The 22,316-nt window shown below is 40.5% G+C and overlaps 1 protein-coding gene across 2 annotated transcripts; it reads right to left on the reverse strand.

Moving 5' to 3' along the window:
* Positions 1–1,050: 1,050 nt before the first annotated feature.
* Positions 1,051–17,590, reverse strand: ylpm1 (YLP motif containing 1). 2 transcript variants are annotated; one of them, XM_063901990.1, is made up of 22 exons: positions 16,768–17,590; positions 15,512–15,736; positions 14,923–15,111; positions 14,169–14,683; positions 11,293–13,944; positions 10,892–11,015; positions 10,536–10,677; positions 10,352–10,441; positions 10,084–10,264; positions 9,952–9,975; positions 9,662–9,852; positions 9,416–9,570; positions 9,265–9,327; positions 8,776–8,895; positions 8,493–8,669; positions 8,323–8,406; positions 8,132–8,215; positions 7,971–8,045; positions 2,915–2,966; positions 2,214–2,335; positions 1,843–2,029; positions 1,051–1,358 (listed from the first exon to the last, which is right to left on the reverse strand). In XM_063901990.1, exons 1-21 carry the CDS (start codon positions 17,326–17,328, stop codon positions 1,883–1,885), a joined length of 5,973 nt encoding a protein of 1,990 aa, XP_063758060.1. In that variant the 5' UTR covers positions 17,329–17,590; the 3' UTR covers positions 1,051–1,358; positions 1,843–1,882. The 2 variants fall into 2 exon arrangements, with proteins under 2 accessions (XP_063758060.1, XP_063758061.1); XM_063901991.1 differs by lacking the exon at positions 9,952–9,975.
* Between the last annotated feature and the right edge of the window lie 4,726 nt (positions 17,591–22,316).

Raw genomic sequence — 22,316 nt, forward strand, 5'->3', positions numbered from 1 at the left:
AGGGTCAAACGGGCAAGCTTTTATAAATGTCAAAGGTTGCCACTGTATTAAAAAGTAATTGCTCTGATCAAAATCATGTGTAATATAAACTATATAAATCAGCTGAATGTGGTACAGGTTGTTTTTGTTGTTGAATTAAGAACAAATAAAATACTATTCTGGTCATGAAAAGTCACTGTGGGCTCGACTTGTGATTGAAGAAACCAGGGTTTAAACACTTGATCCACAATATTCCCAGTAGTTCCAGTAGTATCAGGACAAATTGTGGTTCTTTGGAAATTGAGTTGTTGACAGCATTGAGGTTTTCCAATATAATTCAACGTTATGTTTACAGGTTAGAAAAGACCCTTTTCAATCCCTCAATTGTGCATTTTCAATACTCTTTATTTTATGATACTCGCAAACCCGGTCAAGCTCAAGTGAAGCTCAAGTTAGGCCAATTCAACATAAAAACATAGAACTTGTATTGACCTGTAACATGCACACAGGTTCAGGGACTGAGAGGCCACCAGCAACGGTGTAAAAGTGATGAGCTTTGCGTTATGAATGTCACCTGTAACTTTCTTTCCTTTGTTCTCCGTACTTAACCATGCACACTGAGAAACCTAATAACAAAAAAAAAGAGGGCAATGTGTAACATCTGGCCACATGCATGAATGAATAGGGGCAACAATTCACCTCTATAACTGGGCCCATATAAACATTTACAGTCATCAGTTACTAAAAATGAGTAAAGAAGCAAACTGTCAAATAAGTCAAGGATACGCAATATTGACACATTTGGTCAATTCCTACGCAGACTGCACTGACTGTCCGCGGTTAGCTGGTTAGCATGCTCATTATAAATATCTGCAACACAACACATGAAGACTTTGACATAATATCAGAAGTTTCATGTGTTTTTTTATGTTTTAAATAAAAGATCTGGCCATATCTTCCACACTGCCCCTGTCACAGGAAAGAAACAAGTGAAATCCTCTTGAATGATGAGCCTCAACAACTGAACAGTTGTTCATCGGGCTCTTAGGCAAGAAAGACTCCCCAGGTTGGTCATTTTGTGAACATTTTATTGTGTTTTTCAAGTATCCATGGACCAAAAAACCGGGGTACAGTACAGAAAGCATGAAGAGTATAAAACAGTAACATAACTGAATACAGACCATGACCATATGATGAACAGTTATAAACTACAAATGCATCAGCAAATAAGCAGAGTGTCTGTTTAAAAATAAGGGGAAAAGACCTGTATCCTTATCGATCAAATAACTAATAACTTGATAACAATCGGTGATCTTGCCACCTCGATGAGTCTCTTGTTCCACTACAAGCGAGTGTCAGTGTTTTCACATTCTTGAAACCTGCAGAAAGTAAAATACATGATTGATGACTTGGTCAAAAACACATCTATTATAGATCAAGTTAAACTTTTATACGTGATAACTTTGAAAATTAAACAGGATGAAATAACTGTATTTGTATCACGACAGAAGGCAGTACAGGTGCTTTATCAGTACCAAATAGTAATAATAAATCTTCAGTTATTCATAGCATTTGATTCCCTATTTACTGCGCTTAAGGTCGGAGATGTAAGACAAGCCTTTTTGAAGAATTGGCTTCCTGATTTAAGTGATATTGCATTTAAAAAACAGTTGATCTGTAAAGTACGTTTTCATTTGAGGGTAGGGAATAAGAAAAGGCGAAACAGGTCGTCATAAAGTCATTAAATTAAATAAATCCAATACAAACATCCATTTCTAATCACTGATATGGGTACTCTTCTGGCTTTCAAGAGCCATCAGATAGTTATTCTAACAACAATATATGAAAAAGTGACACACATACCTTTCAATGAAGGGGGAAAAAGGGGGAACAGATTATCTTCTTAGAAATACTTGGTACGGTTAAGAGCTCTTTGTGCCAGCTGGCCGCTCTCGTCCGTTATTCTCTCCCAGTCCGTTTGACCCACCACAAAGCCAATAGCGCGCTTTCGATCTGCTTCTTTCTGCTCTTCGAGATCAGCCCAGCGAACCTTGACAAAACAACCACGGTGTTATGACCAGGAAGTGGATCATTTGAGATAATTATGTACAATATTTACGTTGTGTTTTTCCCACACCGAAAGCCACCCTGGACTACCTGTATTTTTTCCTTTAATAGTTAATGTCATTAGCGAACACATTTATCTACAAAGCCACTGCTCTGTGGCAATTTACCCTTTTCTTTCCTGGTTGTGACTTGCGAGTGGCATAATCGTCTGGCAGCTGAAGGTAGTCCTCCAGGCCGGACATGTCTTCACGTTTCCTTTTCCCACCGCTCCCCAGACCATCCAACCTGTCTGTATAAAGATCACTGCACTGGTCAGTTCCCCTTCAACATAAACATTTTCAAAATGTATCATCCTGACATTTATTTGTCTATATAAATACAGATAGTTGATCATCATTATCTGTTATCCTGCTTCACATCACACAATAGACACTACTCAAGAGGGGGTCTTATTTACTTTCCCCCTTATCTGCCTAGCTTTGGATTTGTAGAAATTATTTTTAGAGTATATATTACAAAGAAATCTTGTTGTAAAATAGTTCAAAAGGAAAAGAAAGCCCACTTTCCATCTTTTGGGCTTTGTTAAAAGAACCTTATCTTTTCATTCTCTCGGGACGTTCAGCCAGATATTTAGACATGTTCTCTTAAGATGCAGACAAAAGTAATTGTGCTCAATGTGAAGCCTTTGTCAAACACAACATGAATAGCTTAGGTCGTTGTCCTTCTGTGCGCACAGATACACAGCCATACAACATCATAAACATCACAAATCAAACCAATCATTTCTTAAGCCTCTCGAAAAGGTCAAATACTGAGAATTTAGTCACAAAACAAAGACTGACAAGACTAAGAAAAAAAGAATGCCTACCAAGTTTCGCTTCGGACGTGTCCATCTCCCATTTGCTTTTTGGAATGTAGCCCTATATTATATAAAGAAACACTTCAATGGTTAAACATCTGGGTGACACGGGGAGAAGGAGAGAGAAAGCAGGGAGGCGGCTGAAAAGAGAGCAGACTGGTTTATCAGAAGTTTAAAAGACAAACAAAAGTGAAGGATGAGACTGCGTGAGGACACATAATGTAACAGGGGCATGCAAATATTCTTCATCTTGCAAGTTAGAAGACACTTATGTTTTTAGGCTTAGACATTTTTCTTGGCCACATGCAAAAGACAAGTAGGAATGCACAACAGCTGTGCTGCTTTGAAGAGCAAACATTCGGGTCTTTTCCTTTTAAAAACTAAAGGTGATCAAGCTAACCCTAATGTAAAACAAGCACTTTAATCTGAAGTCCTGCAGCTTTCCTGTTTAAGGTAGTGATAATGTGATCAACTAATTCATCATTACAAAGAACAATGCCCTTGTGTCCGAGTCTCCAGTGCTGCTTGATCAACAATAAGTGTTAACTGAACATGAAAGGTTTCTTGGTTAAAAAGAAACTGAGTTTTCTTTGATAAAGCATCACCTTTTCCTAACCTGTTCTCAGCTGCCGAGTTACACTGAGGCAGTTTGGTTGGCTAGCAGTCGAACCCTAACTCGGGACGGACTACAACATTTTTTTATATCCTAAGAAAACCTAATTGGTGCTGAAAATGAAATTCGAGAGGTAAAACGTCAACTACACCAAATCATTTAAAGAAATAAGTGCAATTAAACATTGAAGGATGTTTGTTTTTTCATCATGGAGGATGTTATCTCGGACAATTGCATATTCCTATTTTGATAGCATGTAAGGTTCTGGTTCATTAAATCACTTAAAATCCTAAAATACTTTATGTTAGGAATTTTAACCACAAACTTTTCACAAAATACTGAAATCGATTAAAGAGCGACTGCAAAAAGTTATGAAATAAAATAGTGACTAGAGTTGCATCTGTGGCACATATCTGTCAACATGCATGCATAACCATATGATTTCTGGTTAAATATGTCCAATTACAATATATAGTTGAGTCAATTTATATATTTATATCATTCTAAAGGCTTTTCGCTGAAGGCCTGCATCTTTTCACGTTTTTATTTCTTAGTATACCAACATTAGTCTAACCCTGCCGCTCTAGGAGAAAAATGAACACCGGATATACAAATCTATTAACAGAGTATTTGGTGAGATGTTTATTCCACAATAAATGTGTTTATTTTATGGTTTGTTTTTCTTTATCAAGTAGGATGCATTCACATCCGTCAAAGTATACATTTGTGTTCCCCCTTTATTTTTAGTGTTAAATTTAACAGGTGTTCGATGATTTGTTCTGATCAGGCCTCTGCTCAGATTTAAGGTGGGCGGAGCTTTGATAGAGATGTCAATCAAGCAGAGGCTGTACAGGAACAGAAGTCTCATCAGACACAGTAAGTGACAACACCTGTGGGCGGAGCTTTAAAGAGGTCCATGTCCTTTGTGGAAATAAAATTGCTCATTTTAAAAAGTTTTTTAGTAACAATATTTAAAGAATGTGATTTTTTTGTATGAATATACCAGCCTTCAATCATTTCTATGCACACTCGGAATGACAAAACACACAGAACATTGATGATAAAAATACGCTGCTGGAAACTGATCCTCAGCAGTTTCGCTCTCAGAGATTGAGTTTTCAGAGATTAAAAGACAAACCAAAGCTTGTTGATTGAAGCTTTAGAAAACTATTCATGAATAAATTATGCATAAAGAAGACCCACTGCTTCTCCAGACTTTTACTGGAACATACTCCAATATCCCCCTTAAAACAATCCCCTAGAAACAGGCTGCATATCCAGCTTGTACTGCCAACAGGGTGACTTATATCTGTCCAGGGACTACAGATGAAATGTAGCCTCTTGGCTAAAGCTCACGCATTTACTGAAATGTTAATTGATGTGCAATGTCCCGGTTATAAAATTAAGCTGCTGCTGTACACCGGGCGGTAGAGTACCTCAGAGCACAAAACTTCATCTCTGTTGGATGTGGTCACAGGTGCAACAAGTAGGGATGCACCGGTAAGACATCAGCATTGGTCAATGTTAGCCCTATTTACCACCGTCGGAACATCAGTGAATTTGGTCGATGTTTATGTTTGGGGTGGTGACCGGGAGAAGTCGAAATCTGACGGACAATCTGAAGTCAGGACATCATTTTGAAGGATTAGAACAGTGACTGCGGTTCTGCCTTAACTTTAAATTCCACATATTTATATCGCCCCCTCTCTCTCTTATAGGGATAGGCTGCCCTAGTCCACAATATACTACTCTACTGTTCTAAGTAACAGTAACACTTAGGCAGATTGTTAATGTAAACATCGGAATTGGCTGAAAAATGTCAAATTGGTGCATCCCTAGCAACAAGCGATATCTGACCACATTCAACTGTGATGCTCACAAAATAATTAGAAAGTACTATTTTTAGTTTTGTGTAGTGGCTAAACCAACTAGTGACCTTTATGGTAGGAAAAAATATTGCCGATGAATATGGACTGTTCATTTTAATCACGACTCATGTTCGTAATTAAAAAAAGGATTCTCTCAAAATAAATTACTTTAAAAAACCAATGCATTTTTAACATTTTCGCCAGCCACTAAAAACAAGACAAGAATGTAAGAGAAGGACCATTTGAAAAGCGATCCTTTCATCTATTCATGATAATAATAAACTTGATAACGAATAACTTAATACTTTTCCATAATAACACGACAATAGATATATGAATCCAGGAGTAAATAAAGAGTTGAAATCCTAGAGACTTTGCTCAGGAGTTAGAGCGGTTGATGTGCGTGATGAGTAAACGTTGACATATGGTGTAAAAGGGCTTCAAGTAGTCGGATTATTAGAAAACTATAAAAATGCAATTTTTGCAAATTTTGTCACCTAAAACTAATTAGAAGACCAAGTCTTTGTCCAGGGGAAACCAACCATGCACCCCTTTGTTCTCAAGGGTATGTTTGCCCCTTTAGACAAAGGGATAAAGCTGAGTGATTTAAGAAATGTTACCTATTCTTCCTTGTTTTAACTGGATTGAGCTCAATACGATAAGTTGATGCTCACCAAAAGCATCAATCTAAATGTTGTGTGTCTTTCTGAAAAACAAGCAACATTGATTTTGTATTCAAAAAATCCATTTGGGAATCACAAACAACATTTTGGGGAAAACGTGATAGAAGTTTCAGTAGAGACACAGAGACACGTTTGATCACTATTTTATCAGTGTAACTTCTGCGAGTCCTTTTGTTGTAGATTTTCATAATTTCCGTCACAATAGTTGATCTATGACAGCAGGAAAGATTTACAACAAAAGGAGAAGCCAAAACTAACACGAGCTATTATCACCAAGTGTTTCAATAATGAACGTTTTATATTTTTGACTTTTTCTTGACTTTGATTAAAGACCACAAGACAAGAAAACACTTTGTTGGTATAATGCCCTCACCAGGGCTTTGTGGACATTAATGTTATTACCATTATTAATCAAACCTATTTATTTGAATATAATTAACTGTAACTGCATCAACAGTCAAACCAAGACGTCAGCACCTCACGTAGTGAAATTCACAAATTCAAGTTTGTTTAATGACAATATCTACATATCTCTAATTACTATTATTATACTTGTTTTAATAAGCCTACGTTTTCTATTTTGCACAAGTAAGTTTGTTTATGTTTGAACATCTGAAAAAGATGAAGCCTTGTTATATCCCACACAATGTTATTTACATACATGACAGTCAAATCAAAGTAAATGTATGGAATCTGGACACGTTTAAAAAAGTGGTTTAAAGAAATACATTAAACATGAAGACGCACATTCAGTGCAGATCTTCAGTAAGTGATATTCACAGTAAATAGTCTATGAAGACATTTTTGTTTGTTACTACAGCGTTTTTATATGCCAGTGGATATCATGCTAGTGATGCTATCAAATCATGCCTCATGGAAGAGTACGGTATGTGCACTTTTTTCAAACCGGACGTAACCAACCATTACCGCAATTATTTTCAGCCCATACGCAGACTCATTTTCCCTGTAGATGTAGCTTTCACACATGCGTGCACCCGCCTCCCGTGCAGGACTCTGCCTGAGGGCACGGCTGGCTTAATTTTGAGTTTTTTAAAAAGTTTGTTTAAGCGTTACCAGAATAGTTGTAGAGCGACTTTTGTCTGCTTTTAGAATGCATCGACATTTAAGGCAACATTTACGTCATCTCTGTAAATGCATATTAAAATCACATACATGTCAGTCATTATTTGATTTGTGTCGTTTGAGTTGTATTTATTAGAACCCTTCACACAACAAGATATTTTAAGATTTTAGTCCATTTTCTTTCAATTCTGATTTTTGAATAAAAAAATAAAGAAATGTTGATCAAAAATGTTTTAAGTTTCTCTGCACGATAAAAATCTTGGATAAGCAGAGCGGCCTTACAATTTGACAGAGACTAAACGAACCGTTTTGCATGAATGTGGCACTATTTCAAATGTAACTTATAAAAAGGATGAATCTAAATATTGATCAATGAACAGGAGGCCCTGAAACTGCTCCTGTAGTGATTGGACTGTTGCACCATTTCCTTTGAGGTACTTACAGCTCCCGAAAGAATTAAGGGAACACTGCAGCATTATCAGTTTCATTTATAGGTTTGTACGAGTTACATTTTTTATATTGTATTCTATAAACTACTGACAACATTTATCGGTGTTGGAATTCAACAGACACTGGACTGTCTGCCATACATGTAGATGGATTTTGAGTGGTCTCTTCATTTCTTCCGGGGCTGTATCTATATCTCTCTTCCTTATATTTTATCTGACAGTTTTCTCTGGTTTTCCTTCCAAAGCCTGATATCTGCTACATTACATGTTAAATAACTGGATTAACCTTATGTGGTGGATGGGAATACAATTAGGTGAAAATGATTCTAAAAACTACGTGTCTAAAGGTTTTAAGATTTCATGTCCTACCTTATCACCCTCTTCTTCCTCCTCTCTCTTTGGCTCCTTGGGCTCGTCATCGGGATTAAAGTCTTCCATTTCGACCTAACAACACAAGCACATGTTAGTTAAGCTCAGCTGATGAGAAAGGCGGTTATAACATTAGAACAGCAAAGTCTTGAAGACCTCACCTCCTCTATAGCTGCATCCTGAAGCAGGGACCGGACATCCAATCGCACCATATGCCGGGGTGAAGCCTCCCAGTTGTTGGACATCTGTGTACAGAATTATCTATTTAAAGGAGTACTCTATTTACATGACCCTCAGTGGACATTATTCTTGTTTAAAAACGTGTGTTAAAAAGTAATTTGATGTCACAGACCTTCAAAATATCCTTTAGTGTGCGCCCATGGTTGTTTCTCTTTGCACAAGTCTGAGTGTCTGTAGTGATCTCAGCCAGGTATACCTTCAAATAGGAAAAACAAAACCTCTTCAGCACAGGGCAGATCGAAACGGAACAAATAAAACGAGTAATTCACCGACAGAGCTCACCTCAAAGCCTTTCGTTTTGGCTGCGCTCCAGAACTGATCAAAATGTTTAACCTTGTCATTAATAGTGTCTAAAATGATGAAGGGGAAAAAGCCGTCATCCAGAGTTTTCTTAAACGTTTTCAGCATGCTGTTCCGGTACGTGTCCTCCATCTCTGGCTCGTATTCGTACTCAAGAATCTGCAAGACAGATTTAGATGGATTAGAGTTCATGTTTACAGTGATGATTGTAATACGTCTTCAGGTCGATACTGTTCTCTGGGGTTACGCTGCAGGTCGCACTCACCTTGCGTTTCACTCGTCTCCCCGTGTCTGGGTCTTTCTCTACTTTCTCAACCTCCGTCATGAAATAATCGTCCAAAACGAGAACTCTTGGAGGTGCGCCGCCACAGTCCACTTCTTTATCCTTCATTACGAGATGAAATAGCAATGTTTGTAAGAGCAGTAAGCAATAATATTGGTTATGTAAAACTAAATATCTTATGGCAAATTCATATCAACCGGTTTTTCAAGTATTCTCAGAACTGTTACAGGATGTGTATTTTGTAAATTGTGTCATTTTTTCTTTTTAATTTACATTTTTTAATGCATGCTTCTTGGGTAATATAAAGCTGTTTTTGGCTCTTTTTCTTGCTGTAACAAATGCACATTTCCCCTGTGGGACGAATAAAGGTATTCTGATTCCGATATTGTGGTTTAGCGGTTAATTTACATTTCGTTAAAATAACATCACATTAGGAATAACATTACATGAGTTTCTGTTATGACTACTCACCCGTATCAACTTTGCCACGTGGCTTTTTCCGCTGCCTGGAAGCCCTCTCATTATGATGACAATCTGTTAAAAAGAATTTCACACAAATGAGTACTAGATATCACACGGTGAGATATCGTACATCGGGAAGCTTTGTGACATTGATAAGTACCCTTTCAGGCCGAGATGACCTGCCAGGTGGTTTGAGGATATCGTCAATATTCTTGATTTCTGGCTTTTTCTCAACGCGCGGGGCTGGCTGTGGGGGAGCTGCGAGGGGTGATGCAGTGGGAGGCCCCCTTTCCTCTGGATAGCTTCTTCTTTCTCCTGTAAGACAGTCATTTCAATTGAAGTTATTTCTGAATGGAATTGTTTAACCATTATTGATTACTGTTACCAGATGCAGGGTTGAACGTACCGTATGGTGAGGAACTATGGCCGTAACGCTCTGGCCCTCCGCGGTCGAGCCCGCTGCGCTCGTATGGAGGTCTGTCATAGCCCGGCCTTCCGTAATGTTCCTCTCGGTCTCGACTGTCACTTCGCTCCCTCACTCGAAGTTCCCGCTCTCTCTCCCTGTATCCTGAGCGGGACGCAGGTGCCAGTGGGGATCTACGCAGAGGAGGAGCACGTTTTGTCAACAGACTTTCTCTAAACAGGCACACACACTGACTACCAATCACAATGTATTGAAACAATGTGATATAGTACCTTTCTTCAACCATCGACTGTGTGCTTGAATCAGAGCAGACACATACAAAACATGATTACATATGTACGGAAGCAGCTCACTTCCCTACAGTTCGTAAAAAGAGCTGTTGTCGCTACGAGGAAATGTGTTACCTGTCATCTCTCTCTCGTGGTGGATAGCGCTCCCTCTCATATCTTTCTCTTTCATATTCAGATGGGAGCTTTTCTCTGTATAACTCCCTTTCTCTGCTGTACTCCCGGCGGTCCATGTAAGGGTCTGATCTCCTATCATAATATGGATCTCTGCCGTAAGGATCCCTGGGACCAAGGGGTTCTTGGAGAATGAAAGAGTTTATCAATGAACAGTGGTAAGAGCATTGCAAAAGCCAAAAGTGGGGAAAGATAACCTGAAGAGACATACCTTTTTCATAGCCCCGGTCAGATAGAACTGGGTCAGGCCTCAACACAATCCTCTCACCATAAGAGATCCGCTCGACAGTAGCTCCAGGCTCTGAAACATTTGAGTGTTTTTGTAAACAACAAAGTACTGAAACGTAACCTTTTATCTTTTTACGGGCAAACATGTTCAACTTTGCTGCTCATACCGTGCCCATGCCCGTAATCCACAGTCTTTGGAATCACTGAAGGTGTGGCCGAGGAGAGAGATGTCTGGTAACGTGTGGTGGCAGGTTTATTATCCCAAGACACAGGCTCGGTTGAGGTCGTCTGTGCGGCTGCAGTCATGCCCTAAGGATAAAAGATTAAACATGATAAAGACCCAACAATTCAATAAGAAATGATTTAAAAGATTTGCGCTTTCGAGTGGTCTAACCCTTTTCCCGATTTGCCATTTGACCACAATGTTTAAACCAACTTGCATAATCAGTGATGCCACATCTTTTCAGCAATGCACTTTTTGGATTTGGGCTTCCATTGTTAAGTGTTAGTTGAATTAAATTACCTTCAGAACATTCCTGATGTCTGCTGGGATCTCCAAACCAAGAAGTCCAGCAGGAAGCTCAGATGTGATGTCGCTCGATGCAGGCTGGGGTGCAGTAGCAGGTGACTTCCCCTCCTGCAATTCCCTGTAGACCCAAAATAAGTTAAGTTCAACAAAAAGTTCTCCCTTAAATCCATTTGAACACAAAGTCCAGAGGTAATACACTGAATGGCAGAGGTCTGCAGTTTGCAAAGGCAGGCTGGCCGAGCTTGACAATACATTTTAATGATTTGATTTTAAACATATACTGTTCACCTCCACAGTTTATGTGTGGTGGCAGAAAACTCAGAAGTGTATATTTAGGCAAATAAAAAGAAGCATAATGCATTATTTAATGATGACGGTCTAGAAATTAGGCCTACCTTATAAGTTTAAGCTCTTGAGCAGCTTTCAAGATGATCTCGTGTTGACGTTGGGAGAGGGCAAGTACATTTGATCCACTCGATCCTTGTGAATCCGGATCAACTGAGCTCTCTGGCAAGTTTGTGACGGGTGCAGCAGCAGGTAAGGGAGTCTCTTCTCTGGGATCTTCATAGCGAGCTCTGCGATTCTCATACTCAGCAGGATACCCTCTCACTGGTGATGGAGGAAGTCTTGAGGGCCTGTCCCATTCTGAAGGTGGAGCTGATGGCGGGTATGGTGGGTCATCCTGGCGATACGCTGGCTCATCTCGATACTCCCGAATTCTAAGTTCTCCTCTTCCCCTGTCATGCTCATCATAAGAATGTGGGTGACCTCTTTCTCTTTCTTCTCTGTAGGGCTCTGTTGGTAGCATGCGGGGGGGATAATCCCTCTCAGGAGGAGCACGGTCTCTGTCCCATTCAGACTCATAGTACTTGGCCTCATGCCGATAGTCGCCAGGAGGATGATCCTGTGGTGGACGCCAGCGACCGTGTTCACCATGACCATAATCCTCCACAAAACCCTCTTTATGTCTCTCTTCATATTCCTCATGTGCTGGACCTGGCCGCCACATGCCCCTGGCCATCCCTCTCCCCATAGATCTCCTCCTCATTCCTTCAGGATCAATGATCTCATGTGGAGGCAGAGGAGGGCCTCTGCCATGAGGCGGTTGCCAGTCTAAATCTCTCTCCATGCCTTCACTATACATTGGGTCCTCTATAGAATCAATCACTTCGTGAGGTGGGGGTGGCACGCCATGCCTACCTCTTCCTGCATCAGGATGTATCGAGTGGCTATGAGGGTCATGTCCGGGCGGCATCATTGGGTCCATTTCGGTATCATCCATGTTTAGTCCTTGGCCTAACGCCTCATGATCCATTGGACCATGTGATGGATGAGGGGGGCGCCCTCGTCCTTGGTGCATGAAACCGGGATGACCAGGCGGGGGACGGCCCCGGCCAGGTGGAAAGGGGGGTCTCATGCCTCTCATTGGAGGTCTCCGTTCTCCCCAGTAAGGATCCCCTTCCTCAGAGTACTCTGCTGACTCAGGGTCTTCCCAGTGCATGTCCATTGGTCCTCGTCTTCCCATGGGTGGCCCTCCTCTTCCCATATGGGGTCCACCTCTACCCATCGGGGGTCCACCTCTACCCATTGGGGGTCCCCCTCTACCAAAAGGCGGTCCACCTCTACCAAAAGGCGGTCCACCTCTACCGAAAGGCGGTCCCATTCTACCCATATGTGGCCCTCCTCTCCCCATATGTGGCCCCCCTCTTCCCATTGGTGGTCCCCCTCTCCCCATAGGCGGCCCCCCTCTCCCCATAGGTGGACCTCCCCTCCCCATAGGTGGACCTCCCCTCCCCATAGGCGGTCCTCCTCTTCCCATATGGGGCCCTCCTCTCATCATCGGGCCTCCTCTCCCCATAGAGGGTCCACAAATTGGCTCTTCATAATACTCTTCCTCTGTTGGGTAGTGATATCCGTCTTGCATCCACATTTCTTCAGGGGGCTCCTCTGATTCCTCATCACCACACTCCTCGTATGAGGGATCTTGCCAATGATACTCCTCTTGTTCTTCTGGCATCCCCAAGTTTTCTTCAAGTGTCATGTAGTCATACGGCATTTCCTCAATTTCCCCCCCAAGTGGTACAGAGTTAGGTCCCCTGAAATTTCCACGGCCCCTTTGCCCGAGTCCCCGACCTTGTACAGTTCCTGGTGGCTGACCTCGTCCCCTTCCAGGGGGATGCCTTGCTTGATCTGGTCTTGACAGCATCTGTCCAGGCTCCTGTTGGATTCCTGAGGGCTTTGGAACTTGTGGGGTTTCGGTTTTTGTCACTGGTCCATCTGGTTTGAGCGAACTTTGTGCAGAAGGAATTTTTGAGGCGAAAGAAGAGGGATCAGTTACCGAAGGTTTGCTGTTACCAGGTTTGGGTTTCTCGCTTTTGTCCTCTGATTCATCAGGCTTTGTGATGGTTTTTAATGTCTGAGGAATGGGGTCATTCTGGACAAAAAAGCCCTCAGTTCCAAGTAAGTTGTCATCTGTCAAGTCATCAGAATTGGCCTTATGACCTGGTTTTGATTTACCTTTTTCTTTGTCCGACTGTGACTGCCCGTCTGTCTTTCCAGGAGTCTTCAAGTCTGTACAGGCAGCTGGTTTGGTGGCTGGTTGTCCCTTAGGTTGGGCTACTTGCTGTTGCTGCTGCTGGGGCCCAGGTGGGCGTTCAAAAGGCGTAGGGCCAGGAGGCCGTTGGGGCTGGTCAAACCTAGACGGCTGCCCAAATCTGGGGGGGCCATCAAAGCGTTGCCGTGGTTGGTCAAATCTTGGAGGACCATCAAAGCGGTGTCTTTGCTGGTCAAATCGAGGAGGGCCATCAAATCGCTGCTGTTGTTGGTTGAACCTTGGGGGGCCATCAAACCGCTGTTGTTGGTTGAACCTTGGGGGGCCATCAAACCGCTGTGGTTGGTTGAACCTTGGAGGACCATCAAAGCGGTGCTGCGGTGGTTCGAACCTTGGGGGACCATCAAAGCGGTTTGGCTGGTCAAATCTCGGAGGACCATCAAACCCGTGCTGTGGCTGGTCAAATCTAGGGTTGTTTCCACTGGGAACAGCAGGACTACAGAAATAGCAAGAACGCATTATTATTAACAATTCTTTCTCTTAGAGACATTCACTGATACCCTCACAAAATAAATCCAAGCATATTCTTGATAAACATGGGGACACTTAAATCGTCCGATTAAATTTAATTATCATCAAATTATCTTATTAAACATTTTGGCTGGATTTAACCCCAAAAAAAAAAGCCAATTGCAAGACTATAAAACAAACCTTACTAACCGTGGACCGCTGACACTGTTGTTGCTTGTTGGCTGAACAGCAGTGGGACCTGGGGGTCTGACTCCTATGCCAGCAGGGCAAGCGCCTCTTACAGGGGGTCCAGCAGGTGACTCTGAATGTTGCATAAAGCCAGTGGGATGTGCCCCTTGAGAGTTGGGACCAACACCAGCTGGGGAATGCTGCAAACCTGGTATTGCGGTGTGCTGCTGCATTTGCAAGTCTTGTCCAGGGTAATGACCAAACTGTCCCATCATCCCACTACTATACTGGCTTGAAGCGAATGGCACCATGGCAGTGAGTGTGGCCACCCTTTCTTGAATGTGGGCATTGGTGGCGTTCATCTGCTCCTGCCACTGCTTCCATTGGCGTTCATAGTCCTGCAGTTGATCTTTGTGGGGATAGGTCTTAAACTGTTCATACCACAGGACGAAGGAGTGATCCCACTCTTGGAATAATGGGGTGAACTGCTGCCGTTGCGTTTCATAGTGCCTGAGCTGCATTTCAGCAGACATTGACTGCAACAAAGGATATTTGGGGTTGAGTTTTTCGGTTAATTATCTTATTGGTACATACAGAATAAAGAAACAACTGAGTCATGACATGTTAGATGTAAACTAATTGGGCTCCACGATGATCCTGTTTTTCTAACAGAACAGAGTTGTTGGAGTTCCTACATAATATTACCTTCACCTTTCCTTTTCTGTGGAAAATATTCAAAAGGATAGTAGCTTCAAATAAACCACCATTTACCTACCGCTAGATTTGCAGGTTGCTGAATCAGCTGTTGGTATTTTTCAAGGATCTGCTGAAGCTTTTCGTGTTGTTGCATGAGAGCCTGGTATTGTAAGCCTGCTCTTTCTTGCTGCACCTTTTGCCACTGCGCAGCTGCAGCCTGTAACTCCTTGAGGCGGGCAGCCTCCTCTGGGTCGTTAGGAACATCACTCTTTAAACACAAACAAAACAAGATTTGAGTGTATTTATGTAGCTCACAAAGACTATTTGTAACATATCTAAGGGTAGTTTATAATGGAAAGGATAGATTAATGAATTTGATTGGCTATGATATGCTAACCACATCCATCAGCAGAATTTTTCAAAGTTATCTTAAAATATTTTTCCTACGGTTATATCTTTTTTGTATGTATTGCATATGGAGTGTAATGTTACTGCAATTTGAAACATTTACTTGTGTGCATTCATTAGGAAACAGCAAAGGGGACAACTTCTTTTGCATTTGTACTCCAAACCGGAGTAGAATTGCAAGAAGTGTCGGGAGTGTCCCTTTACCCAAGAAAGGTTTGAATTGTTCCATCTTTTTATCCCTAAATTATAAAGATGCTTACCTTTGCCTCATCAGGCGGTGGCGGGGGTGCTGGAGGCTCCTCTTTAGGAGGGGGTGGAGGAGGTGCACCTTTTGGTGGTTCTGATGGAGGAGGAGGAGGAACTGCATGGCCAGAGGGGGGTGGCGGGCCATGACCACCACCCTCTTTCTGATTCTGCTTTGCTTTCTCTTGTTTTAACTTTTGTAAATTTTGAAGATGCTGTTTGTACCAACGTTGCTGTTGCTCCTGTAAGAAACAAACGCATATGTCACAGAAAGCACACAAGTATCCTTGTTCTCACTTTGACACAGAAAATATGTGTGGAACTCGCTCAGGATTACATTTTCATATTGTATTTGCAAACCCTGAAACAAACAGTGCCTTCAGATTAATTGTTAGTTAAGCCCTAAATCATTGGGATGCACTTTAAAACATTCAAATAATGAAATGCTGTTTAATTGCCCATAGTTCCCTTTTATTAAAACTAAAATTAGAGTAAACGAGTCGAGGCAATGCAAATACTGCAAATCGTAAAGCTTTTCATATTGACCACATTAAATACCATGCTATACTGCTGAATCAAATGTATATGCCAGACAATTGTTTGTCTGATTAATATTCTGAATCCTTGACGCTAGCTATTTTTTTTTAAATTGTGTTATTTCAAATATCTGAAAAGTAATGTTTTCTGGATCGAGGATTATGCATATTCTTTTCATCCAGCCAAACAAAGTACTTTCATTTGTTATACTTTGAGCTTTGACAATTATCTGCTGGTAGTTTCTGATTAGAAAGAACACAACATGTTAAAGTCTAAACAAACATTAAATACATTTAACAACTTGCATCAAATTTGCCAGGCATCCCTCTTGTAATGGCAGGTTTAAATATAAAATAATAAACTAGTTGTACTGGTTCTGTCTTTTATTGAATGCAACACAATGAATGTCAAGTGGCCTGCATTTCCATGTAAGTGTTTTTTTCACTGATCTCCCACATTTGACAGGTAAAGTATGATGCTAGGATGCAATATATTGATTTATTAGTTTCAACAAGAAATACACATCCTGTCACAGAGTCAACAAATGTAATGTCTACTGCTAGATAAATGCCACAAGATGACATGTGGACCGACAGCCAACAAATTGGTGGCACATTTCTAGTAATATCAACAGAAACAGTGGCTACAGTGTCTTTAGGCCATGAAGTCTGGCACCAAAGTAATGAGATTTTGCAACAAAACATGTTTACAAAAAAACAACAACACAAGGCATTACCTGCAATGGTAGAGATTTGTCGTCCTCTAGTGTGGGTGGGTCGTTGTTGATGGGCTCTTTTGCTTTGGGAGCACCGATGTTCTCCGGTGGCTCTGGAGGGGGAGGTACCGGTTTGGTGTCGTTGGGATGGGGTTGCGGTGGCAGTGGGGGAGGCTGTGGCTGACCCGGCTGAGGTGCATTGGGACCTCTGGTCGCCTCGTGCTGTTGGTAGTACGATTGAGCTCCAGCATTGCTGTCTGAATGTCCTGCACCTTCCGGGTGCCACGATGACCCTGAATAACCAACGTTTTGTCCACTACCACTGTAAGCATTGGCATTAGCATTACTGCCGTGATGAAGCACTGACTGGAGCTGTTTCTGGTGCAGCATCTGCAGTTGCTGCATCTGCTGGAGGTGTTGCTCCTGGAGGCTGGAGAACATGGAGCCGGCTGATGAGGCCTCGTAGCCACCGAACCCTGGTGCCACAGGGCCGATGTTTCCGCCACCGGGCTGCTTACTGGGCCCTGGCCCTGCAAAGTTTTGCGACTGGGGTGCCCCATAATTACCCCAGGAGGGATACATTGTTTTGAGTCGTGGCGATGAACACGGCCTTTGTGCTCACACACAGCAGGTCCTCAGTGTCTAAAAAAAAGCTAACCTACCTGGTAAAAAACGTTTCATTTTATTTTCTCGACGACCCTAGGCTGCATTAAACACAATGTGTACACGCCAGCGCTGTAGCAAGAAAAACTATATGATTTAGAAAAAGTAATAAGCACGTCTATATTTGTGAATTAAGTTACAAAACCGTTGAGCCGCGGTTGATGCTACACGAGATGCTACAGCGCACTCACTGATGACGGAAATACGTCACATGTCATCAGAAAACAACTTCCGGTAGTGCTCCAAATATACAATGAAATGTTGTCAAATGTTCGATGGACTTAACATTATGGAAAATGTAAACAACACATATCGTTTTGCTAAAATAATCAGCGTGTTTCTTAAATGAAATAACATTAAAATGACTTTTTTTTTTAATTTCCGCTCAAAAATAGAAAAAAAGGATGAATTATGTTTTATATTTATAATAATTTATAGTTGTGATCATTGTATACTATTAGTCAAACGAATTCTTCTTAGTATACACAACTTGGTGTTCTCGTCTGCACAAGCCTATTGTGCTTTTACCACAAGAGGGAGACATTTTCAAAGACATTTCTTCTCAGCAAGGAACATTTGGCTATAAAAAAAACCCCAGTAAAGGTCCATACTTCCTGTGAAACAACTTAGAAATAATATATATAACTTTATTTGTTTATTGGAATTTACTACTGTTGAAAATAATTTAATGGTAATGCCAGACTTATATTGAAAGTAAATAACGTGATTTCAACAATGTAACTACTCTGAAGAGAATACATTCATTATGAAAAATAGTGAAAACATCATTACAATTATTTTAGGCCTACAGCATGCATATGAATACGATATTACAATCTCCAGTAGTTTGTTGTCAGAGACCAACTGTGTGAGTTCAGACTGTGTTTAGCAACAGGGAGGGTAGGGTGGGAGGGCATGCAGTGGGAGGTAAAAGACCAGTAACTTTAGGTTGCCCTTGAGGTCTGATACACATAAGAGTATTTTTTTCTTAAGATCACCAGTAAATCTGTATAAATTTTGACCAGAACCACTTAAAAAGAATCGTTAAAGCGGATTAATCAAGCCCGTCCTGTTTAATGTCTCCCGTTAATTAGTTTGTCAGCAGTGTTTTAATATCGCCTAATGACTTCATATTTCACTGATGACATTAAAGGGGTGTTAAAAGAGGGGAAATGGCCCATTCAGGATTCAGTTCTTTCGCTTAAGACGCCCTCGATGAATAAGACAAGGTCACGGAGGCCTAGCCTTTAGGGAGAGATACATTATCAGGGGATGAGGCTGGGAGAAATCCCATAGAGGAAGCTCTCTCCCCTCTAAAACAGCATGACGGGCACAATGTGATACAGTTCTGTCTTAGAACAATACACTGCACAGGGAATTCATGATACAGCTTATGGCAGCCACGCTGTATAGGATGGCAGGATAGCCCCACAATGTACAATAACACTGATACTGGGACTAATGCATGGTGCTTTTTTGAGAGAAGAGGGCTGATTGTTATACTGTTCATTTGTGTAGTGAATTAATAACAATACAATTTCAAGTGTATCTTGAATGCTTTAGAAGTGAGCCCTTTTCAATCCTCATCAGCACTTTCTGAAGCTTTCTAAGCAAGAACAAAGAAATCAGAAATCGTAAAGTTGTAGCTCACAGTATTGAGGACACTGCATTTTCTCTGTGATGAAAATCCTATGTTAAACAAAATGCTCAATGGAGGCTAATGGATCCCGAACAAGTCCATGCACTGCTTCCAAAATGCTTTGTTTGACAAATCAATTTTCCCATAACCCGGTGAGGAGAAAAGTGATGCGGATTGATCGCCCCCCCTGACTTTGTTTCCAGAATATTGTTTGATGGCTGGATAGATTAATTGGTATGACATTTGAAAGCCTTCTCTTGACTGTCAGCATCCAAGCCTCCATACGCCAATCGAATCTCGGTCTAATTGTCTCCTCTATAATACCTCACTTCACAAATTAGAGACGGTGCCTCTACAAACTATTACCAATGTAAGACCCAAACAAAATCACATAGCTCAATCAGACACTGGTTTGAATAGAGGGTGATTCTGGGCTGATAAGATAGAGCGCATTAAAGGGCATCACCCGAAACTGCTGAGCCAGCACATCTTCCTCTCTGTACAGTAGATCTGAAATATACAAAGTCAATCTAAACTCGTTAATATCCAGGGGTTCATTCTATTTTAATCTTAGTTATGAGCCTAATATAAATAAGGACAATTACAGTGAGGAACACAAATGGAAAAATCTAAATCAATGACCTTCAAATGCTGGTTATGTATGTCATGTCTAACATGTAGTTATCAGGTTTGGTATTAAGATGTGTGATTGTTTTTCTATGTAACATTGTTGCTAAGAATATAATCAACAGTCTTCTAAATACTGGAGCCTCTTCACATGAAACACCTTCACATAAAAAGATAAAAATGCAAAGGTGTATATAATAACATTTACAATAGCCGAGTTTCATTTAGCTGCTTCAGGATCAGGGTCCTGGTACATGCTGGCTCACTGTCACACTGTCATGGCTTACTGGTACACTTTAATAAAACAGAGCCAAAGTTATTGTTTTGAACATCATCTTTTCTACAATCATTAGAAGGACTGGGCTTTACGACAATATATTGTACTTGTTAGACAACAAAGAGATTGTTCATATTTTCCATTACCTGAAGAATATTCTTATAATATCTTTATTTTTTAAGTACTGAATTAAGTGGATTAGAGAGAAACAGATTTATTAGTGCAGTTGTTTTACCTATAAAGCGTTTTGAGATAAATGTCACAAATAACATTTTGTGATCTCCAAGAATAACAATGCAATATAATACACTGCATGCAGCACATGATAGTCAGCATTAGCTGAATAGCAGCATTCTCTACTCCTATAAAATAGGAAAGACAAATGGTGTGTCCATTGCGGCATAACAAATTGTTTATGTTTTTTCTTGCATTTTAATGTATATTGTGTGGCCCCTGGTTCTAAGTTAGACGATGACAGCTAACTCTAATGGTGATTTAGCAAATAAGGAAAGAAAATAAAACACATAATATAGTTTTAGTTTCTCAGTTGTTATTTGTAAATGTATTTTGAATAGAGTTAGACACATTAAATCTATAAAGATATAATTTTGTACCACCATGGTGTTAATATTAAAAGCACATTAGTTTTGGTATAAAAGAACAATGGCATAGTTTGGTATGAACAACTAAAAAGGTAATAATTTATAAGCCTATAGTTTTTATGTTTCCTGAATAAAAAGGACCACATTTCACTGAATCAAATAGGAACCCAGTTATAAGCCCGCCACAATTCATCACTATTTATTTATCATTCACAATGACTAATTGCCTGACTTGACTTCAATTTTGTGGGCTGGGCTCCTCACAGAGCAAGCTGCTCGGCTGCCCACCTCCCTATCACCCCAACACACCCACTTGCCTTTGAAAAACTGTAATTGAATGAGTTTATGTCGTCAAATTGATTAATCATATTAATTTGTACTTATTAGTGGGATGGTTGAAAGACATGACAATTAGATTAATGAAATTAGTTAATTCTTCCTACCCACACCATACTCCCAACTATAACGAACCACAAAAAAGAAAAGAAAAAAGCATAGAAAGGGAGACTGTTATGACAAAATTGGCAATCAAGATTTGGCTGCTAATTGAATGTCTGCTTTTATTAATGACGAGGTTCACAAAAAGACCTTGAGAAAGGAATATTAATTGATTAATCAAAGTGCTTCAAATTAAAGGGGGAGTATACAAAGCACATTTCTCTCACATTTGATTTTCAAGAATGCTGCAGCATTTTTCACAGGATGCAAAAATAAACAATGAACTGCTAACTGACAGCTTCCCGTAAATCCTACAATTTCTTGTTGACTGAAATATTTGTGAAATATATTCTGAAGTTTTCACTGTGAATATTAAAATAAAATTAATACAAAGTTATTTTCAGTATATTCATTTTGTAACATAATACTATATTTTCACACACATCATTTGTACATTAATGTCTCATTTACATTACTGTGGAGGAAATATTGTGTCATTATTTGTCAGTACAATATGCTGACATGATGAAGAGGCTTCACTGTAATAAAACCAGACTGAGGTTCTCCAGACTACACAGGGAAGCTGCATGTTGTCTGACCACAGATCAGTTCTGCAGGGAGCCACATGTCCCAGTGGGACCACAGCCCTACATCCATCATGCCTGTTTGCCTATTGTGGAACAACAAAATCCACATAAATATATGTAAATATAAGTAAACAGAGCGTGAGATCCCTAGAGTCGATAGACTGCTTTGAATTTCATTACGCAACAAGCTGTCCGGCGGTTATAAACGACGCTCATGATAAAGAAGGATTGTTCGATATGATAAAGATGAAATGTAATAGTTTGTGCCACCATGAATCTGATTGTAACGTCCAAACTATTAGAAAGGCAGATAAAAGCATTTATGACTATTTGCTTTGTGTCATAAATGGAAGTGGGCTGTTTGATTAATACGAGCAGCTGGCTGGCTCCAGGTTCAACAGTGTTGTTGCATATAACTTACAGAGGCAGTAATGGGCTGGTTTATATACTAAAATGTGAGCTGTCACACACCTGAGATAAGCAGAAATATGACTAACATCGTTGTGCATTTACAAAGTATAGGGTTGGATATGCATGCTGTGTAAATGCAGATGAGTAATGCTTTTGTTTTTGCTGAAAAAATATTCACTCAGATGGGGAGATGCTATCTGCTCATGTGGTGTATACAAAAGTGTAAAATAGGTTGGTTCCAACATTCAAAAACATATTAATCTTGTTCATATGCTGCAGGAATGAATTACACCACGCTTATCCCTTTCAATGGAAGTATGGGGTCC

Source organism: Eleginops maclovinus, chromosome 15 (genome assembly GCF_036324505.1).
Source record: "Eleginops maclovinus isolate JMC-PN-2008 ecotype Puerto Natales chromosome 15, JC_Emac_rtc_rv5, whole genome shotgun sequence".
Classification (NCBI taxonomy): Eukaryota; Metazoa; Chordata; class Actinopteri; order Perciformes; family Eleginopidae; genus Eleginops; species Eleginops maclovinus.

Coding starts and splice junctions, on each gene's coding strand:
- ylpm1 (XM_063901990.1), bottom strand. CDS start 17,328: ATGTATCCCTCCTGGGGTAATTATGGGGCACCCCAGTCGCAAAACTTT. Junction 10,265..10,351: donor TGACCGGGGCTATGAAAAAG/GTATGTCTCTTC, acceptor TCATTCTCCAAG/AACCCCTTGGTCCCAGGGAT. Junction 8,046..8,131: donor AGGATGCAGCTATAGAGGAG/GTGAGGTCTTCA, acceptor TTGTGTTGTTAG/GTCGAAATGGAAGACTTTAA.